We start from the raw sequence: 19,964 nt of genomic DNA, 5'->3' as shown, positions 1-19,964 counted from the left end.
TATAGTGGTCAGTTGCAGCGAGTAGGTGCTGAGCATTATTGGCCACCGGAACCATTTAAAATAGTGTGTAACAAGTCCTATTTGCGTAAAAGACAGGTGCAGAAGAGAACACGTATATGGAACCAAATGGATGTTAGTGACACCGTTTATGCGCGCAAATGTGGTATATGCTCGCAAACAGGCACGACCGTCGTAAATGTCCTTCAGCTGGTTTGGGTGGCAAAACTAATCAAGCTCATGGTGGGTGTTCTTCTAGTGTACCTAACTACCCATGAGTTGATGTTGTAATAATTAGTTGTTATATCTATGTTGCAAGATTTATGAAATAAAATTATGCTTGTTAATTATTATTTGTACTTTCCCATTTTACCTATTTAAATAATAATTTAATAAAATTATATGTATATTTATTATGTGTGTGTTGTCTTGTCGAACTGAAAAAGCCGACCAGTTGACATAAAGTTGTCTTGTCAATATCATGATATTTAACACGCAAAGTATAGCGCCATTAGATAGTCCGTTATGTGTGTGTTGTCTTGTCGAACTGAAAAAGCCGACTAGCTGACAGAAAGTTGTCTTGTCAACATCATGATATTTAACACGCAAAGTATAGCGCTATTAGATAGTCCGTTATGTGTGTGTTGTCTTGTCGAACTGAAAAAGCCGACCAGCTGACATAAAGTTGTCTTGTCAACATCATGATATTTAACACGCAAAGTATAGCGCCATTAGATAGTACGTTATGTGGGTATTGTCTCGCCTATAAATAACGGGCTCATTGTAGTTATGTTGTGTGCTCAAAATTTACTAAAAGCAAATATTTTATTAAAGGTAAGGTTTTTTTTTACTAAAAGCAAATATTACACAAATGACTCAACCTCTTCGTCCACCAAAGTGCAACTGTGGAAAAGCATGCTTGATGCAAAATTGTTGGGAAGGTGGTGAAGTTGGACGCCGCTACTGGCACTGTATGAACCAGTTTTACAAGGTTCCCGGCGAACCTATTTGTGATTTTCAAGAATGGGTTGAGTCGCCAGAGCTGTCACACCTTCTTTTTCCGCCCTCGCGAGGGTACAGGAGTTTTTTCCAATTAAAGGACAGTCGAAACGGGATTTATTTCTTTATTTCAGAGTCGCCACTTGGGAGATTTAGGGTGTCCCAAGTCACCTATTTTAATCCCGAATCGAGGAAAAGAATGACTCTGTATTACAGTCTGCGCACCAGAAATCCGGATAAGGAATTCTGTTAACCCGGGAGAAGGTGTTAGGCATTCCCGAGTTCCGTGGTTCTAGCACGGTCGCTTAACTGTTATATTCGGCTTGATTATCTAATATAATACGTATTATAAACTTATGTGCAAATTTTATCCCTTAGCCGCTTTTATTATTCTTTTTATTTATTGTTAGTATTTTACGAAAAAATTGCAACATTGTGAAAACGTATTTCAAATCACGTCGCAATCAATTGCACCCGTGGTTATCGACACATTTCGACTCCGTTGAGATTTAGATTTGGGTTACATAAATGCACACCCGTATTTAAGGAAATAACATTATTAAATACGCGTCTAGAGCGACTAGCGTGTCATTATTTTGGGTAGGGCCGTGAAATTTGCTAAAACGGCTCCTCCCTAATTCTAAGCAATTAACTGTACATTTATTGAGGGCCCCGAAATCTATACATTTCATTAAGCGAGGCTCATCTCATTTATTTTAAATGGACAAATCTTAAAGCGACTACATTTTTTCTATAAAAATTAGTCTCTAAAATAAAGAAAGAAAAATCCTAATTAATTACTAGCTTTTATAATTTTAAGAAAACATGACATGCTAATTGCTTGGTTAATACAAATATTGATGAAAAAAAATTACTCTTAATTTCGAAATTTAAAATAAAATAAAAATTCAACAACTAATATTCAAAATAAACAAATATAGCTAGATTAAAACTCAGCATTGTTATTATTATTTTTTTAAAAAAATATTATTGAGATTAATTATTCACAATCATTTGAAACTAGATTTAACCATAATTACTAAAGCTTATTAGAAAGTTTATTAGACTTAAACGTTCTTCTAATCTTGCTTAAGCTCAAGTCATGCCTTAATGCCTAATTTACGATGTTTAATTTAAATTCATGTTTTAACTAAATTTAGCTACTTGTTCATGATCAACCTACAATCTTGAAGCCTTCATAGCTAGTGAATTAACCTGTTTTGCCGAACTGATTTATTACAGACTAACTTATGATATTATTTTCTTATTCCAGCTATTATTTAGTAATTCATGAAATAGCTTAAATACAATCAACAAAAGAAACAAAGAAAAAAAACGAAATTAAAACTTCAAATTTTCATTCTTCATATGTATTCATGCTTCATATTTCGGATTACAATAACCAGCTTTTCAGTTGTGTACCTGATATTGGAAGCAAAAGAAAATGAATATGAGTATCAGCAGCAGCAGTAAAATCAGTACAACACAGCAACAATAGCCCAGCAACAGTAACAAACCAGTGGAGTAGTAATCCAAAAAAAAACAAAATCTTCCAGCTTTGATGAAACAACAATTAATTCTGATTTCAAACAACAAAAGAAAGCAGAATATTTTTTTTTAGTTTTTATTTTTATTTTTTGAAAGCTTAAATATTTTTCGGAATTTTCTATCTCTTAAATGTTCAGCCCTTTTCTCTCTCTTATTTTCAGATTTGTTTCTCTCTCTCGTATTTGTGTATTTTTTCTCTATCTCTCTGTCTATATTTTTTGATTTCAAGACCTCACATATATAACCCATCCCATAAACCTTTCAATTAATTAAAATCCATACTTTTCTCTACCCAACCCATTATCTTTCCACTCATCCCCATTACATTAAATAAACATATCACACCACCCCATTTCATTTTGTCCCCCATGCTTCATTTAAAATAATGCAAGATTCCCCTTTAAATTAAATCTTGTCCCCCCTTTATATTAAATAATCATATCACAACCCACCCCATTTCATTTTGTCCCCCATGCTTCAAATAAACAATTACAAAATGTACAATTCCTAAACTACCCCTTCCGACCTTACTGAAATTACCAAACTACCCCTGAACGTATTACAAATTTACCAAACTACCCATCAGCTATAACACATCAATTAATCAAACTTAACCAAAATATAGACAATATGATCAATTTCTAACAATGTTCAAACAACAATATGAACACGGATGAACATCATAACAACAATATCACATGAACATGATTTTAACAACATTTCAACAACAAATCACATGAACACAAATTGAACAACCAAGAACAACTAAAATTTGATTGAACAATATTTTTAGCAACAACAAACCTATTTTTCGGATTTAAACAACAACAATCAAACAAGTATATTTAGATTCTTAAATTCAATAATATTGAACTTAAAATCAACTCTAACAACATTACAACAAACAATTCTTATATTAAACTTTAAACAAGATTATGAGACCAATTCAAGAAATAATCACAAATGATAAACAAGAAATAAGAAAATCAAACTATACAAATTTCGGATTCAAGATCAATCAAATAAAGTATGAACATGAATGAAAAGATTCAACCACAATAACAAACTTTATTCAAATTTCGAATTGAACTTAAACAAAACAAATAAACATATTCAAATCACTAATCTTCAAATAATCAATTAATCTTTCTTAATTAAATCCAACAAAAAAAATATAACAAAGATACATGATCATGAATGAAATCTATATTAAACAAACAACGGATTCAAGCGATTTAAACTAAATCTAACAATATTAAACCTAAACTAACAATTCCTTTTTTTTGCAAAAATTAAATTAACATGAAATAAACTGAAAATCAATTAATTAAATTTTCATTTGAATCTGAAAATTAAACCAACCAAACATATAAACAAACTAAAAAAAAATTATTTCAATGATGAACAAACAAAACAAGAATTGAATCATTTATCGATTTTGGATCCGAAAAATATCAAACAAATTACGGGCAAAAAATGAAACTCAAAAACCCACTAACCGGATCGAAACAATGACGAACTTGAACGGAAACAAATCTGCCCGGAAACAAATATCGCACCAAAATCATTTGACGCCGAAGACGATCACGAACGGACAAACGAAGAGCTTGAAGGAGAGGTAGCAGACAACCGTGAAAGCGATGCCGGACGGGGCAGCAACAATGCAAAACGTGAGCAGCAGTAGATGCTGGACGAAGCAGTCACGCAGCATCATGAAGTGAGGAAGAAGAAGAAGCAACGATCAACGTGAACTTGAAGAAGAAGAAACACTCGCGATCTTGAAGAAGAAGAAGAAACACGGGCGGCGGGTGTGTGTGTGTTGTGTTGCCGTGGTTGTGTGTGTGTATGTGAAGGAGAAGAGGTGGGGGAAGGGCAGCCATGGATGGGGTGTTTGGATGCTTGAAGAAGAAGAAGAAAAGAGAGAAAGAGAAGGGGGGGGGGGGCGGATGAGAGAGAGGAATTTTTTAGGGTTTTCTTCCTTTTCTTTTTTTTGTTTTGTTTTGTTTTGCTTTGTTTTTTTTTTTTGAAATGCAAGATAGGGGGTGTTGGGTTATGGACCGGGTTGACCCGGTTTGAAATGGACTGGGTCGTTTGGGAAGATTGGGCCATTTTTTGGGCCTGTGGCTTGAAATCGAAGAAGAGGCCCAATTCCGACTTTCTTTATATTTTCGCTCTCTTTTCTTCTTTTTATTTCTCTAAAACTAAATTATAAAAATACTTAAATTATTATTAAGAACTAAATTAAGTTATAAAAGTGCAAATTAACTTCCAATAACAATTAACGCACAATTAAGTAATAATTAAGCATAAAATTGTATATTTGGACATTAAATGCTAAAAATGCAAACGATGCCTATTTTTGTAAATTTTTATTTTTTTGTAAACAAACTTAATTACTAACAAATTATAGAATTAAATCCTACATACAAAATGCGATATATTTTTGTATTTTTTTATTAATTTAGCAAATAAACATGCACAGACAAATACAAATAATTATTCAAAATATCACAAAATATCACAAAATTGCACACCAAGGAAAATTATTTTATTTTTGAATTTTTGGGGAGTAATTCTCATATTGGGCAAAAATCACGTGCTTACACATGTTATCAGGAATGTTACAGAGAACAACTCCAGTTTCTTCATAATATGTGTTTAAGACAACAGGAACATGAAAAAGAAAGCAATAGAATTATTGCAGACTTGAGGGCGAACCTGAAGGAGGTGGGAGAAGAAAAATGGAAAACACAATGGAATTGTGAAGCACAAAAGGATCGAAAAAAAATATAAACTGGAACTTGCGGAGGTGAAGGCGAAACTGAAAGAGGTAGAAGAAGAAAAAGAACAACTGGAAGAACGATTTAAGTGGTTGGAGCGGAGAATAAATAGCAACCGGGGCTAAACATTGGCATGTATGTGTTTAGTGTATTTTTCATATTTCATGTATTTTTATTATGTTGGCCTGCTATATTTGTGTTTGTGATTGTGTTTGTACTGTAGTAATGTTTTCCTTGTGTGTTGTACTAAATTTTATTTTAATTGAAGTAGAAGTTAAGTTTAAGTGCTTGTGTTGTACTAAATTTTATTTTATGAAACTATCAAACGAATGGAGAACTAAAAAAGTAATGCGCATATTCGATTAAATAATATTGTTAATTTATACAAAAATATTATTTACACCATGTCAATGTGTCCCGCATCCGGTGTGTCTCAATGCAGTCGCTGGCCTGAGGCGCATCCCCTCCCGCCCGGGTACGCTATCAGGATCATCATCATCAAGTCGTCTCCTTATAGTTGGATGCGGCGCAGGATGACATGTATCAGTGGTGTTGTCAGCTCCAGTAGAAGGCTACATAATAATATGCAACTTAGTATAGAAAACTACATAACAATTCACAACAATTTATATTGTCTTACCATCATCGTCTCTAGATCCTGAATGTAGTCATCTGTCGCTGCATCGCATGAAGCCTTAAAAAGGAAATTAATAAAGTTAAAGAAAATAAATAAGTTACAGTTAACACAAATTCAAATTCAATACTAATAAACTCATGCCTGCGCATGTGATGTGGAGCCATAACTCAGTCGGCGCCCACTATAAAAATCTTGGGTCGGTCGATCCTCAACAGTGGTAGACAGGCCTAGGAAGTATCTACCCCAATCCACTCCTTGAATATCCGAGTCCGTGATCAATAACTGACCCGATGGGGTCACCTGCGATGGCACTGGAGTGCGATAAATTCCAAGGCTGTAAGACGGCATGTCCGTCTCATGCATGTCACCTGCCATATCAGCAGCAACATCATCAGCAGGAGCCTCAATGCCCCCTTGCTGGGGACCACCTCCTCTCCGCCCACGACCACGTCGTCCGGCACCACCAGCTCGTCGGGCACCACCAGCTCGTGGGATACCACAGCCTCGCTGGTACGTTGTTGGGTCCATATAATCAGCCTCGTGTGCCAAACGCTGATCCGATCGAGCTCGTTGCAGTGTCTGCACAGCCACATCCATGAATCGACGACTATACTCCTGCATGACCACAGGATCGTGGACATAACTCTGCATCTGCTGCCCCATATGATAGACGGTATGCAATCCAATCGCCCGCACAAAGTAAATAATATAAACTACATATTTGGCACTAAATTTTAGCTATATAACTAATAATAACAGAAAACATACCAGGGCCTCGTGTCTCCCGGCGTATGGGACGTACCGACCGTGTGCCTGATGAACTGGGTTCCCGATAAAAAGACGGGAAACAGTGCGGTACCATGCCATATAACGTGGAATAGGAAAGTGCTACGGAGGTGGGGTCAAGTCCCCTCGCCGGTCCTAGGTACCCAACTGCTCGTTAAGCCATGCCATAAATGTGTTGTCTACCCTGGACCGATCATCCCTCTCATAATGTAAAGCATGCCATGCAGGCGGAGTCGGTATAGGCTGTGGTAGGCCAAACTGACGAAATACCCGCTCGGAGGCATGATGCTCGACAATATCGAGGCATATGAGCGGGACAGAAGCCCTCCAAATATGTCGGTCAAACCTGCAATACGCTGGCAGGGTACCTATCACCTCATCAGTGTATGACATCCAGATGAACTATCAAATAAGAACACAAACCGTTAGTGCGCATCACTAAGTTAACCTATAACAGGTAAGTTTAGTGAGATATTCACCTGTGCGTCTTCCAGCAGATCCAACACATCCCTGCAGAGGGGGAGATTATGATGGGCATCATACTCTCGTGCAAGAGTACGACGCATAACCCACCTACAGGCTAGAGGGAGTTGCAGAATTTCTGCATTAGCCGGTAGCTGTGGTAGAGGTGGCTGAAACTACAGAAATCGCTCCCAGACCCAAACCTAACATACAAAGTTGACGTAAAGTATAAGATTAACTATAACTTGGTAGAATTGTAACTAATGGACATATTATTTGAATATGTTGTCACCTGTAGAAGCGGCAGAAAGCCACCAACGTCTCTCTGTGTGTCGATGCAAGCCTGGCACATCTGCCTGTACAGATATGAGATGACAACACCACCCCAGCTGTACAAAAATGTATCCTCGAACCGGGCAATATGATGCAGAAAACGAAGGCTCACTAGGTTTCCCGAAGTGTTCGGGAACAAGACCCCCCCAAATAGAAGGAGCAACAGCAGCCTCATATATCGCTGTACATCCACCTCCGCAGACTCATCGGAGATAGTATGGTGGATCTACACCAGGTGGTCTCTAATGGGGACCAACTGTATACGACTGGACCCAGACGCTACCGCCTCGTTCTCAGGCATAAAACCCGTGAGCATGTGCAGCATATCCCAATATGCCTGCCGCGAATAATATCTCATGGTCGCAGGCAGTAAAACTGGTAAGCCATCAGCGGACAGGCCATATAAAATATCAGCGTCCTGGAGTGTGATGGTGGCCTCGCCAATGGGCAAATAGAAAGTGTGCGTCTCCGGTCGCCACCGCTCAATCAAGACCGTGATCAAAGCATAGTCGACCTGTATTTGACCAATCCTAATAATCCTATAAAATTCCATCTCCCCCAAGTAATGGACCACGCGGGGATGTCGAACGCAGGGAGGACTCAAAAACTCCCACAATAGATCCACTCTCCTAGCCCGGAAAGTCTGCGTAAGCAACTGTCCGTCCCATATATACTCGGATCTATGCTGGGGCTGTAGGGCTAATAGATCCAACGTCCGGGGGCCGGGATGTATAGTCGCGTCCATGTCGTCAACTGTATATTATCATTAAACTATCATTAATAATTATGTGTTTTTTATTATAATTTAAATTCATATTTTTAATAACTTAATTGTACAAATTATATATATATATATATATATATATATATATATATATATATATATATAATAATGTGTTTTTATTATAATTTAAATTCATATTTTATAATAACTTAATTGTACAAATTATATATATATATATATATATATATATATATATATATATAATTATGTGTTTTTATTATAATTTAAATTATTATTTTATAATAACTTAATTGTACAAATTATATATATATATAATGTGTTTTTATTATAATTTAAACTCATATTTTTTAATAACTTAATTGTACAAATTATATATATATATATATACATACATATAATGTATTTTTATTATAATTTAAACTCATATTTTTTAATAACTTAATTGTTCAAATTATATATATAATGTGTTTTTATTATAATTTAAACTCATATTTTTTAATAACTTAATTGTACAAATTATATATATATATATATATATATATATATATATATAATAATGTATTTTTATTATAATTTAAATTCATATTTTTTAATAACTTAATTGTACAAAGTTTGCATTTTCAACTACCAGTATAAGATACTTAAACAAAAGGAATTCTAAGCTAAAATACTACATATTACTACGCTACAAGGCTCTAAATTTTACTACGCTATAAGGGTCTACATTTTACTATGCTAAAAAGGTCTGGATTTTACTACGCTAAAAAATAATCTAAACTAAGCATAAACAACAAATAAATTTAATTGCAAATAAAATACAAAACGGAATGAAAAAACATATATATAAATCAGGATATTAACAGACAAATTTATTTTACTAATTTATATTTTTTTAGAAAACACTAATATTAAATTCAGATAAATTTAACATGCTAGTTTCGAAAAAAAAACACAAACCGAAATAGAACACATACAAATCAAATAATATACATTATTATAAATGTTTCAACTTAAAATAAATCGAAATACCTCGATTTAGAATTTTGGCAAAGCAAAAAGATTGAAATTTTGACTCCGTAATTGTGAATCAACAATAGCACGAAACTCTACTCGAATGTGGGACCCTTTTTCTTCGAGTTTTATGTGTCGGGGGACCCAATTTTTTTTTTAAAGAAAATGGCAGAAACGGTGGGGGACCAAGAAGAGGGGAAGGGTTTTAAAATAATGGTGGATGGAATCAGAGAAGAAGACAGAGGGGTATAAAAAATCTATGTATAGCGCCACTATACCTGGCGCTATACATTAATGCTGTATATATAGTGTCAGGTATTGTGGCGCTATACCTGGCCATGTCAGCTTTTACAGTATAACACCATAATACCTGGCGCTATACCTTAACGGTTCCGTTACTGTTAGTATATAGCGCCAGGTATTATGGCGCTATATATAAAAAGATCATTTTTTACCACCTATTTGTGTAGTTTGAGTAAAAAAAACCACATTTTGGTTCTGGAACCCACATTCACTATTTCCTCAAATTGTCAGTAAATTTACTGTATCACTACATTCACTATTTCCTCAAATTGCCGCCGCTTGCTAGGGGTGGGCATAGTTTGGGTAAACCCGAAATTCAAACCGAAATCTGAATTATTTGAATTTTTGGTTTGGATTTTCGGATTACGGATTAGGTTTTGTATTTCGAATTGGATATTGGATTTGGTACTTCGATTTTTTGGATATCCAAAAATCTGATATTTTATATTTAGTCCATTTTTCATATGTCAATACTAATAAGTTCAATACCCTACCCATTAGATATTATCCCAAATATTCAATATTAATTACGTACTAAGTTACTGTGAGAATACTTTCTATTTGGATATAGTTTTACTATTTTTACTTGTTACTGGTCGTATTAATGTCTCTATTGTATTTTTTTAATAATAATTTCATTACTTGAATACTTCATTTGGATCATTGCAGTGAGAATAATGAACTTTTCAGGAAATTAATTGATTAATATCCAAAAGAGAAAATCCAAAATATTCAAACCGATTAATCCGAAACCGAACTTAAAAAATTCGATCCAATCCGTACTTATTTAGATTGGAATTGAATTGTCATTTCTTCAATCCAAAAATCGAATATCCACACCGAAATTTTCAGATACAATCCGAACTGCCTGAACGCCCACCCCTACCACTTGCTAATATCATGTACAATGGCAAAGCCACAATAGAGTAAAAATTGGTATAAATATTTTTTTATTATATAATAAGTGAGGAATATTAGATTAAGTCGCATTTTCAAAATTTTGAATCTCATTATTAAATTATTATTGGTTTCACCATTGATCACGTAAATTCGTTCTAACACTTAAGTGATGCAAAATGAAATTAGCAACTACAAAATCAATCACATTCTAGCTTGATTTTAGCTTTTCTATATAAAATTCATAAACTGAATATTTTAGAATTTTCAATGGTTTAATTATTGTATTTTAATCATAGTTTATGCTTGTATACACGAACCTTCCATAATTTCATCTGAGAACAGCTAAGATATCTTCTAAAGTGCGAATCTAATCTCAAGTTGTTCTTTAAGAAGCTGTCAATTCTCTGGCTTTGGTTGGTCAATTAATCTACCTTTTTATAAATAATTTTTTAATACAATTTGTTCTAGTTAAAAATTCAATTTACACTCAGGAAAAAAAATAATGATTTTTTGAAGACGGTGGCAAGAATACTGATTATATATGAATTTGTACTTTTGATTATCCAACCTGGATTTATTGGAGTAAATCACAATTTATCGTATTTTATTTGTTTTTCCACGTCAACCATTTTTTCCCTTTTTCTTTTCTTCCGAATGTAAATTTGTTCTTTTCTCTATAATTAGGTAGATACATTGTCTTTTCGCTAACCAAAGGTTATGGTGAAATGAATCAGATTTCTCCGTCCTTAACCAGAGGTCTCGGGTCGAGCTTTAAGAATAAAAAAATTTATTATAATGAGTGCTTCCTTCTATAATGGATCTTATGCAACATGAGTCCAGATTAATTGGGACGCCAATAGGAATATTTGACACCGGATATAAACCAAAAGAAAAACATAAGATATATTACATTCATACCTCGCTATAACAACATCTCTATATAACAACACTTCATTATAAAAGCAAGTTTTTCGGAACCAATTTTTATGTTATGTTATAATATATGTTCTCTGTTACAACACTTCGCTATTACATTCAAAAATATTCGAAACAAACGAGTTTGTTATAGAGAGGTTTGACTGTACCACGACTTAAAATTTAGTAGTATTAATTAACAATGTAAACAAAGTCAACAAATTACGTAAGTTTAAAGGGAGGAAATAATGACATTTATCTGATCTTAATGGTTCCGTTGATTGAATTCTACTGAAGTTTCTGTCCAACGGTCGGAGAGAAAAATTAAGAAGCAATTAATGTGTTTCTAAGATTCTCAAGAAATTAAATAAATCTCATAAAACTCCAAATGTTTATACTTTATATTATAGTATTTTAGAAAGGAAAAAAAAAGAACACCTCCTTGAGAAACGCTCTTAGTTAATAATGGTATAGTAAGTTTTAGTTTTGTTATTTATTGTGGAGCAGTTATATTTTAACTAATACTTCCTCCGTCTTATATTATTAGTCGTGATTACTAAAAATAATTATTTCAAATTATTTGTCACTTTGGAGGTTCAAGACAAAATTGATTATCTTTTTCCTTTTTCATCCTTAGTAATAATTATCCCCAAAGACTACATACACCTAACTTTGTTCAAATACCAATGAAAAAAGATTAAATATTAAGACATGAATAAGGGTAAAGTAGTCAAAATTTCATCCTAATTAATTTTCTTAAGGGTCGTGTATAAGAGAATCATGACAGATTATATAAGACGGAAGGAGTAATTTATCATCATTTTAATTAACTGCGTGTGTTGGAAACCATAAATGCAACATCATATAAATAGGGAATAAAATTATTCAAATTTGCTATATACACCAAACCACATTAATTTTGTAGGGTTAAGTGTTAAATCAACGTGAGAATATTACTTAATCATAATTATATAATAAAAATATCTTTAAAATATCACGTTTTAATTAATTTGGTGTAAATATTATATGTAGTTTAGTTTTTTTATAACCGTGATGTCCAAGCAAATTTGCGTGCATATCAACTAATTTTACGGGGTGAAGAGGTCTTTTGGCAAGTGAGATGAATAAGGCATTACGAGGGCTCTTTTTCCACTCTTTTTTAATTTATGATTTATAATTAAAAAAACATATAGTAACATTTTTGACTTTCTATTTGGGTGGAAAATGTTTCCATTCAAAAGCTTATAATATTTCCAAACTTTGAATGACAGTTGTAGAGATACGTTGCACATGTTATCTTTATTGCTTTTCCAGTGAGACAAAAGGAATTAATAATATATATTTTTTCGCATCTGGTATTTAGTATCCGCTTTGAATCTGGAGTAATCCGAATTCATGTGATATAAGACCTATTAAAAGGGGAAGCGGCTCATACCAAGATCTTTTCAAATATTAAGGGAATTCTATTTGACAATAGTAATATTTTCGTAGTTTTTAAATATATAAATTTTATTTCTGCAAAACAGATCGGTATTTGATATAAAGATGAAAGAATAGTGATTTCACTCTCATTTTTCACGAGTAGAAGAATAGATTTTATGATTTTGAAGTTCTAAATATAGTATATACTATATTAATTCATTCGCACAAAAATAGCATGAACTCGTGAATATTTATCCAATGACTGAGGGGTTTCTAGTGTCACATCAAAGATTACTTTATTTTAAATATACAATTTTCGAAATATCATTTCGTAAATTAAGTGGGCAGTTGGACATAAGAATTATAAAATTCCAAAAAATAAAATATTTTTTTCAAGTGAAAATGATATCTGAAAATTAGAGTTGTATTAGGGCATGAATACAATTTTTGGTTGTTTTTGAATTTTTATGAGTATATGAGTGGAGATTTTGAAAAACAACTTTTTAGAGTTTTCCAAATTTTCGAAAAATTTTAAAATTCATCATCAAAGTGAAAATTGGAAATTTTATGACCAAACAATGATTTCAATAAAAAAGTGAAAAAATTTCGAAAAAAATAAAAAAAAAATTCATGGCCAAACAAGCTATAGACTCAAGAATTTTAAGATACTTACATGTTTTTAAATAGTCTACTGGAGAGTAGCTTGTTGAATATAGCAGGATAGATAGTGCAGCTGAAGTCTGGGATTATGTTATTTTAAAAATCTTGAAAACCTCCAAATCTAATTATTTTAGACATTCATTTATTTCTTCGATGAATTAAATTTATTTTTGCCTATTTTGCTATTCTTGCATATATATATATATATATATATATATGTTTAAGGGCTGTGCTCGGACGATTCAAATTATGTCGTTTTTAATAAGAAGTTTCGAGTTCGAGTTCGAGTTCGAGTTCCGAGATAGAAAAAATTATTTTAGGAATCGTTTGACGGTCTTATGTGACATGAATGCGAACTAATCGAGATTTCAAACTCTTATTGAATATTGAATTGATAAATAAAAAGATATCTTATGTTCCATTTGTCATTGCTAAAATGGGATAATTGAAAGTTCATGTACCGATTTTAAATTCGGTGCAAGTTTAGGTGGTTCTAAGGTAATTTTGCCTTTTAGATTTCAACAGTTTAGGTCCTAAAATACATTGTCTTTTTCAGACATCCAAAAATTACTGATTCCAATAACTACTAAAATTAAGTACTATCCAAAAGAGCTTTCTTCACTAAAGTGAAGTTTATTTTCTTGGATTAAGCAATGCAGAATGTTGTCCTACTTTTGAATTTGTCTGCGACTTTATTTGTTTTATTTATTTTTTTATTTTTTTTGTTAATAATTGTTACTAAAAATTTTGAGCTTTGTATAATGGAAAGATGAGGTAAGCTAAATACAAAAGAATTTTTTTAAAAGAAATATTAGCGTACTTTAAAAAAGCTTTAACAAATAATAAGGGATATCAAAGATAGCAATTTTTTTTTTTTTGGAGTTGTTAAAATGAAAGAAAAATACATGAGATTCGATTATCCTAACTACTCAATCTAAGAAATCCAATCTGATGGTTCTTTGGTGTTCCTATTTTCTTTTTAATAAATAAAAGTGTCATTTTTTTTCTCTAGTTGTTGTAAATTATAATTTTAGTTGTATTATGTACTTAGATATAAGTTCAATGGAACATTTTATTTACATATTTACGTCAAATAAAATAATAATAATAATAATAATAATAATAATAATAATACAATTGTTATTCACACATATGTTTATCACTTAATTATAATTAAATAAGATATAAAATATTTTTTATTTTATATGAACACCATAATGAGTATTTATCCGTGTTCTAATTTCATCAGTAGCATATTCAGTATTTGAACTTTATAAGTTCGAAGTTTTAAAATAGCGACCTCCAATGTTAATATAAATTGTTAGTGGAAATTTTAATAAAAATACAAAAAATTAAACCAAAATCATTAAATTCCACATATAAATCCCATAAAAAATCTTCATTTCTCCACCTTTTCGTCCCATAAAATTCACCGACAATCCCAACCTAAAATTAATAGGAAAAATAAACATTAAAAAAATATCCAACCTTACTGGCTTTAAATTTTTATATTTTAGTAGTTAAAACCACACTCGTTTTTCTTCAATTTTATATTACTCCTACTTAAGTAGCCACCATCAATTTGTTATATATATTTTATTTTGACAATAATTGTTTAAAGTACCAAAATACAGCCGAATCCATCAAATTCATACTTCTTTCCCAATTCCCAACTAGTATTTCTCTATCTTCCCAGCTCACAAAACACACACACACACACTCCCTCCCTCTCAAAAAGTAAACTATGAACATGATACCCACTCCTTAAGAACTGAAAAAAACACCAAATCTGAAATATTGAAACCTCAAAACCTATTTGGGGTTTTGAGTTTTCCTGTTAAGGAAAAAAAATGAGCTCAAAAATCTTAATTTTCTTCACCATTTCAATTTTCTTGATTTTCCGGCCGACAACCTCAGACATTGTTTCCGACCGTTCAACACTTCTTTCAATCCGATCTGCTTTACGTGGCCGTTCACTTTTATGGAACATATCAAGTCCGACATGTTCTTGGCCCGGTGTTATTTGTTCACCGGACAAATCCTCAGTTCTCGAACTTCATCTCCCCGGAATGGGACTTTCCGGCCAAATCCCACCTGGTCTTTTCTCAAATCTCACTAAACTAAACTTCCTTAGTCTTCGTTACAATGCACTTTCCGGCGTAATTCCGGCCGACTTATTTTCTCCATTAAAAGACTTGAAAAACTTATACCTTCAGCATAATCTGTTTTCCGGTCCGGTTCCCGATTCGATTTTCAGTCTTTCTAATCTTGTCCGGCTCAATCTTGCTCATAACAATTTCTCCGGTCCAATCCCTTCTTCTTTCAACAATTTGACTGGTTTAGGTACACTATACTTGCAGGATAATGGGTTTTCGGGTCAAATACCGGATCTGAATTTACCCGGTTTAGTTCAGTTCAATGTGTCAGATAATCAGTTAAGCGGGTCAATTCCTAGTAAACTTTCGGGTCAACCCAAGGATTCTTTTTTGGGTACTTCACTATGTGGGAAACCACTGAATTCATGTGATAATAATAATAGTAATGGAGATGAAGGGGGAAAAAAGAAGAAACTTTCAGGTGGAGCAATTGCTGGTATTGTAATTGGTTGTGTTATTGGTTTGCTTTTGATTCTTTTATTACTGTTCTTTTGTTGTTGTCGGAAAAGGAGTAACAAAGAAACAACAAGATCTGCTGACGTGGCAGGTGTTAAAGAAGTTGGAGTTGAAATTCCTGAAGAAAAGGGTGTTGAGAATAATGGTGGAAAAGATGGATTTTTGGGTAGTGCAATTGCAGCTATAGGAGTTGGAGGGGGTAATAAAGATAAAGGAAAAGCTGAGGCAATTGTTGGAAATGGAAAAAGTTTAGTATTTTTTGGAAAAATGAATAAAAGTTTTGATCTTGATGATTTATTGAAAGCTTCAGCTGAAGTTTTAGGAAAAGGGACATTTGGTACTGCTTATAAGGCTGCATTAGAATCAGGGATTACATTGGTTGTGAAAAGATTGAGGGATGTAACTGTACCTGAGAAAGAGTTTAGGGAAAAAATTGAAGAAGTTGGAAAGTTGAATCATGAGAATTTGGTACCTTTAAGAGCTTATTACTATAGTGGAGATGAGAAGCTTCTTGTTTATGATTATATCTCAATGGGAAGCCTTTCTGCACTTTTACATGGTAAGAAAATAGTAACTTCTTTTCTTTGCTATGTTGTTTGGACTATACTTATGATACTGTTATTATTTCTATGGTTTCTGTTGATATATTGTCTTTTTTCGTCTTCTTGAGTCGAGGGTCTGTCGGAAACAACCTCTATGCACCTTGGAGTGGGGTTAAGGTCTGCGTACACTCTACCCTCCCTGGACCCCATTGGGATTTTACTGGTTTGTTGTTGTTGTTCTTCAGACTCTTGAAAGTCATCCGGTGCTTGTCGGATCCTCCAAAAATAGTGCATTTTTGGAGGATCTGACATTGTCGTGACAACGTTTTTTTGGAGAATCCAAGCAACATTACAGTATAGTAGTGTTTTGCTGATACTGCTACTTTTGCTGATTTTTATGAGGGTAGTAGTTTTGGATAGTATTTGTTTTCTTGGATCTTGTTATCTGTTCTTGAACTGGTGGTAATGTGTAAAAAGTTGCTGAGTTTGGCTGATGTGCTGTAGTTGAATTTCTTTTCGTCTCTCGTAAGTCAAGGGTCTGTCGGAAACAACCTCTCTACCTTCAAAGTAGGGTAAGATCTGCCTACACACTACCCATCGCAAACGGCACTTGTGGGATACACTGGTTTAGTTGTTGTTGTGCTGTAGTTGAATTATTGTGCCCAAATGTGTTCACGAGATGCATTTTAGAATAGGTCAAAATGCAGTTTTTTTAAATATTGGAACGAGGACCACTTTGGCTCAACCACTAAAATCAAGCTTTTCTTGTTTTCTTTTTGTCTTTAGGTGCTGAAACTTTCAACTTACACTGTCAACTTTTGGTGTGAACTTGATCTGTCATTGAAGCATGTTGCTACATTCTGCATATTTAATCTTATCTTAAAATAATATGAAAACATTGTGCAAATGAATGTGAAATTTGACATGTTATAATACAAGTTAACCTGGAATGGCTCTATAATCTGCAGTTTTTGTAGAGAAATTAGCTGTATGAACTCTTATTCACCATTTAGATTAGAAATTACGTTTTATTCACAAATGAATCTGAATTTCTTTTGACATGTAAGGAGTATAGGAAGTTGTTTCCAACCTGCATATATGTGAATGACAGAACAAGTGAGTTCCGTCGCGCAATTAACCTGGTTGTATGAATTTAAACCAAATTAACCTCTGTTTGATAACATATCAACTACTACGACAACAACAACTGTGCCTCCTTATATGAATCCCCACTGTCCATGTCGCGCCGTTTAAGCTCATCTCAGTCCAATATGATAGGATTGGAACGAGCTTAAATGGAGCGACATGGACAGTGAGGGTAAAAAGATATGAATTATTTGGGTACTTTACTCGGCATATCTCCATTGTATGACTGTCAGTAAGAAAGTAGAATTATTTGCAACTTTCATGTCATAATAGTTTGTCATTCACCTTGTCTTTTCTATAGGCAACAAAGGAGCAGGTAGGACACCATTGAACTGGGAAACAAGAGCTGGCATTGCCCTTGGAGCTGCTCACGGGATTGCCTATCTTCACGCACAAGGCCCCTCCGTTTCACATGGCAACATTAAGTCGTCCAACATCCTCCTCACCAAATCATACGCGGCCCGTGTTTCAGATTTTGGCCTTGCTCAACTTGTCGGTCCATCATCAACTCCCAACCGAGTTGCAGGTTACAGGGCACCAGAGGTAACCGACCCTCGTAAAGTCTCCCAAAAAGCAGATGTCTACAGCTTTGGCGTCTTGTTGTTGGAACTCCTAACGGGGAAAGCTCCCACCCATTCTTTAATGAATGAGGAAGGCGTAGACCTACCAAGATGGGTGCAGTCAGTGGTACGAGAAGAGTGGACAGCTGAAGTCTTTGACCTCGAACTACTTAGGTACCAAAACGTCGAGGAGGACATGGTTCAGCTCTTGCAACTTGCAGTTGATTGCACTGCTCAGTACCCGGACAGACGCCCTTCAATGGCCGAGGTCACTAACCGCGTTGAAGAACTCTGCCGTTCTAGCTTCGTGGATTCTGGAGCTGACATAATTGACAATGCAGAAGTGCAAACTGCATGAAATTGAACAAGAAAATAGTTCCATCACATTATTTCCTTTTTTTCCTTTTTTATTTTTTAAAATCGTTTTCGATTGAGCATTTTAATTTCTTTGTTCATTCTTGGAGATTCTTCAGTGAAGATCAATTGTTCATTTTTTTTTCTGGATTTATTTTTCTGTAGCAAAAAAGTTTCATTAAGATCTGGTTGGCAGTTGAAGTGGGGTTGGTCTTTAGATATTAATATATTCTTTTTTAAAGGGGTGTGAGCTGTATAAATAATTGAGATGACCTTGTAGTTACAACTCATTGCACAGTTTCTTGATTCTTTAGGATTTGCTTCTGATTAAAGATTGATTTGTTGGTAATAGTGATTGTAATTATCATTAATGGTGTGTAATGCCAACAGCCAGCAATACCATGTGAGATTATTCCTTTCTAATGGTCCAAACAACCTTATCAAAATTTGGAAGGACAAAGGTAGACAGATCCAGAATTTAAACTTTATGGTTGCCGAACTCTATGGTGAAAGGCTACCTCCAACCCTTGACTAGACTTATATGTCTTTTTCAGTCCCATTTGTAGTTTGATCTGGTACGAGGTATAAGGGATAATTAATCCCGAGATTAAATGTGAGATGAGTTTATCTCACGTTTGGTTGGGATAAAATCGTGGTATAAGTAATCCTGGGATTAATTATCCGGGATTGTTGTGTCTTTCTATTCTCATGGGAGGGTAAGATAATTAGCCGAAATTGTTAATCTCCGGAATAATTAATCATGGGATAACTTGTTTGCCAACCAAAACACCACTACATGTGTTTTCACCATTTCTTTAATACCAGCAAACTGATATTAGTATTGCAATTGATTAAGACTTTTGTCAGATTTTGAGTCTAATTAGAGTAACGTAATAAACTTAATAATCTTATTTCAACTTAGACGTCAAAACAGAGTAAAGCATACTAACCACTGTCACAATTTAATGTAATATGGAGTTAGGAGAGATTATTTTGGCTTGTGTAGTTAACAAAAAAGACATCATTCCAAAATGTTAACAAGTCTGAAAACGATTTTAAACTACTTCCCACCAGACTAAGTTAAATTAGAAGCAAATTCAAGGTCTCTTTCTCGGGTAAAAGAAGTTCACGACCCGTGGGCCTTCTACCTCCACGTGGCATTGCTCCATCAGACTTTCGCCCATTGAAATTCCCCGTTGGGTCGTGTCTCAATTCTAGTGTGGCTGATCATCTTCTTGGACTAGCTACTTAT

General features: G+C 33.8%; 1 protein-coding gene and 1 long non-coding RNA gene across 2 annotated transcripts; one reads left to right on the top strand and one right to left on the bottom strand.

Annotated features, from left to right (window-relative positions):
* Positions 1-2,252: 2,252 nt before the first annotated feature.
* LOC138891148 (uncharacterized) lies at positions 2,253-4,397 on the bottom strand. The gene is made up of 2 exons (XR_011407470.1): positions 4,044-4,397; positions 2,253-2,418 (listed from the first exon to the last, which is right to left on the bottom strand). It is a non-coding gene; the product is annotated as an uncharacterized lncRNA (long non-coding RNA).
* A 10,718-nt stretch (positions 4,398-15,115) lies between these two features.
* Positions 15,116-19,061, top strand: LOC104243713 (probable inactive receptor kinase RLK902). The gene is made up of 2 exons (XM_009798951.2): positions 15,116-16,669; positions 18,100-19,061. The coding sequence occupies exons 1-2, from the start codon at positions 15,349-15,351 to the stop codon at positions 18,714-18,716; spliced, it is 1,938 nt and encodes a 645-aa protein (XP_009797253.1). The 5' UTR covers positions 15,116-15,348; the 3' UTR covers positions 18,717-19,061.
* Positions 19,062-19,964: the final 903 nt, after the last annotated feature.

This window comes from Nicotiana sylvestris, chromosome 5 (genome assembly GCF_000393655.2).
Source record: "Nicotiana sylvestris chromosome 5, ASM39365v2, whole genome shotgun sequence".
Lineage (NCBI taxonomy): Eukaryota > Viridiplantae > Streptophyta > Magnoliopsida > Solanales > Solanaceae > Nicotiana > Nicotiana sylvestris.
Note: the sequence above shows the minus strand (reverse complement) of the source record. Positions and strands in the feature narration are given on the sequence as shown.

Bases quoted from the DNA above. Each gene is read 5' to 3' on its own strand.
- LOC104243713 (XM_009798951.2), top strand. From the start codon at position 15,349: ATGAGCTCAAAAATCTTAATTTTCTTCACCATTTCAATTTTCTTGATT. The intron at 16,670-18,099 runs GTAAGAAAATAG...TCTTTTCTATAG, and splicing joins CCTTTCTGCACTTTTACATG to GCAACAAAGGAGCAGGTAGG.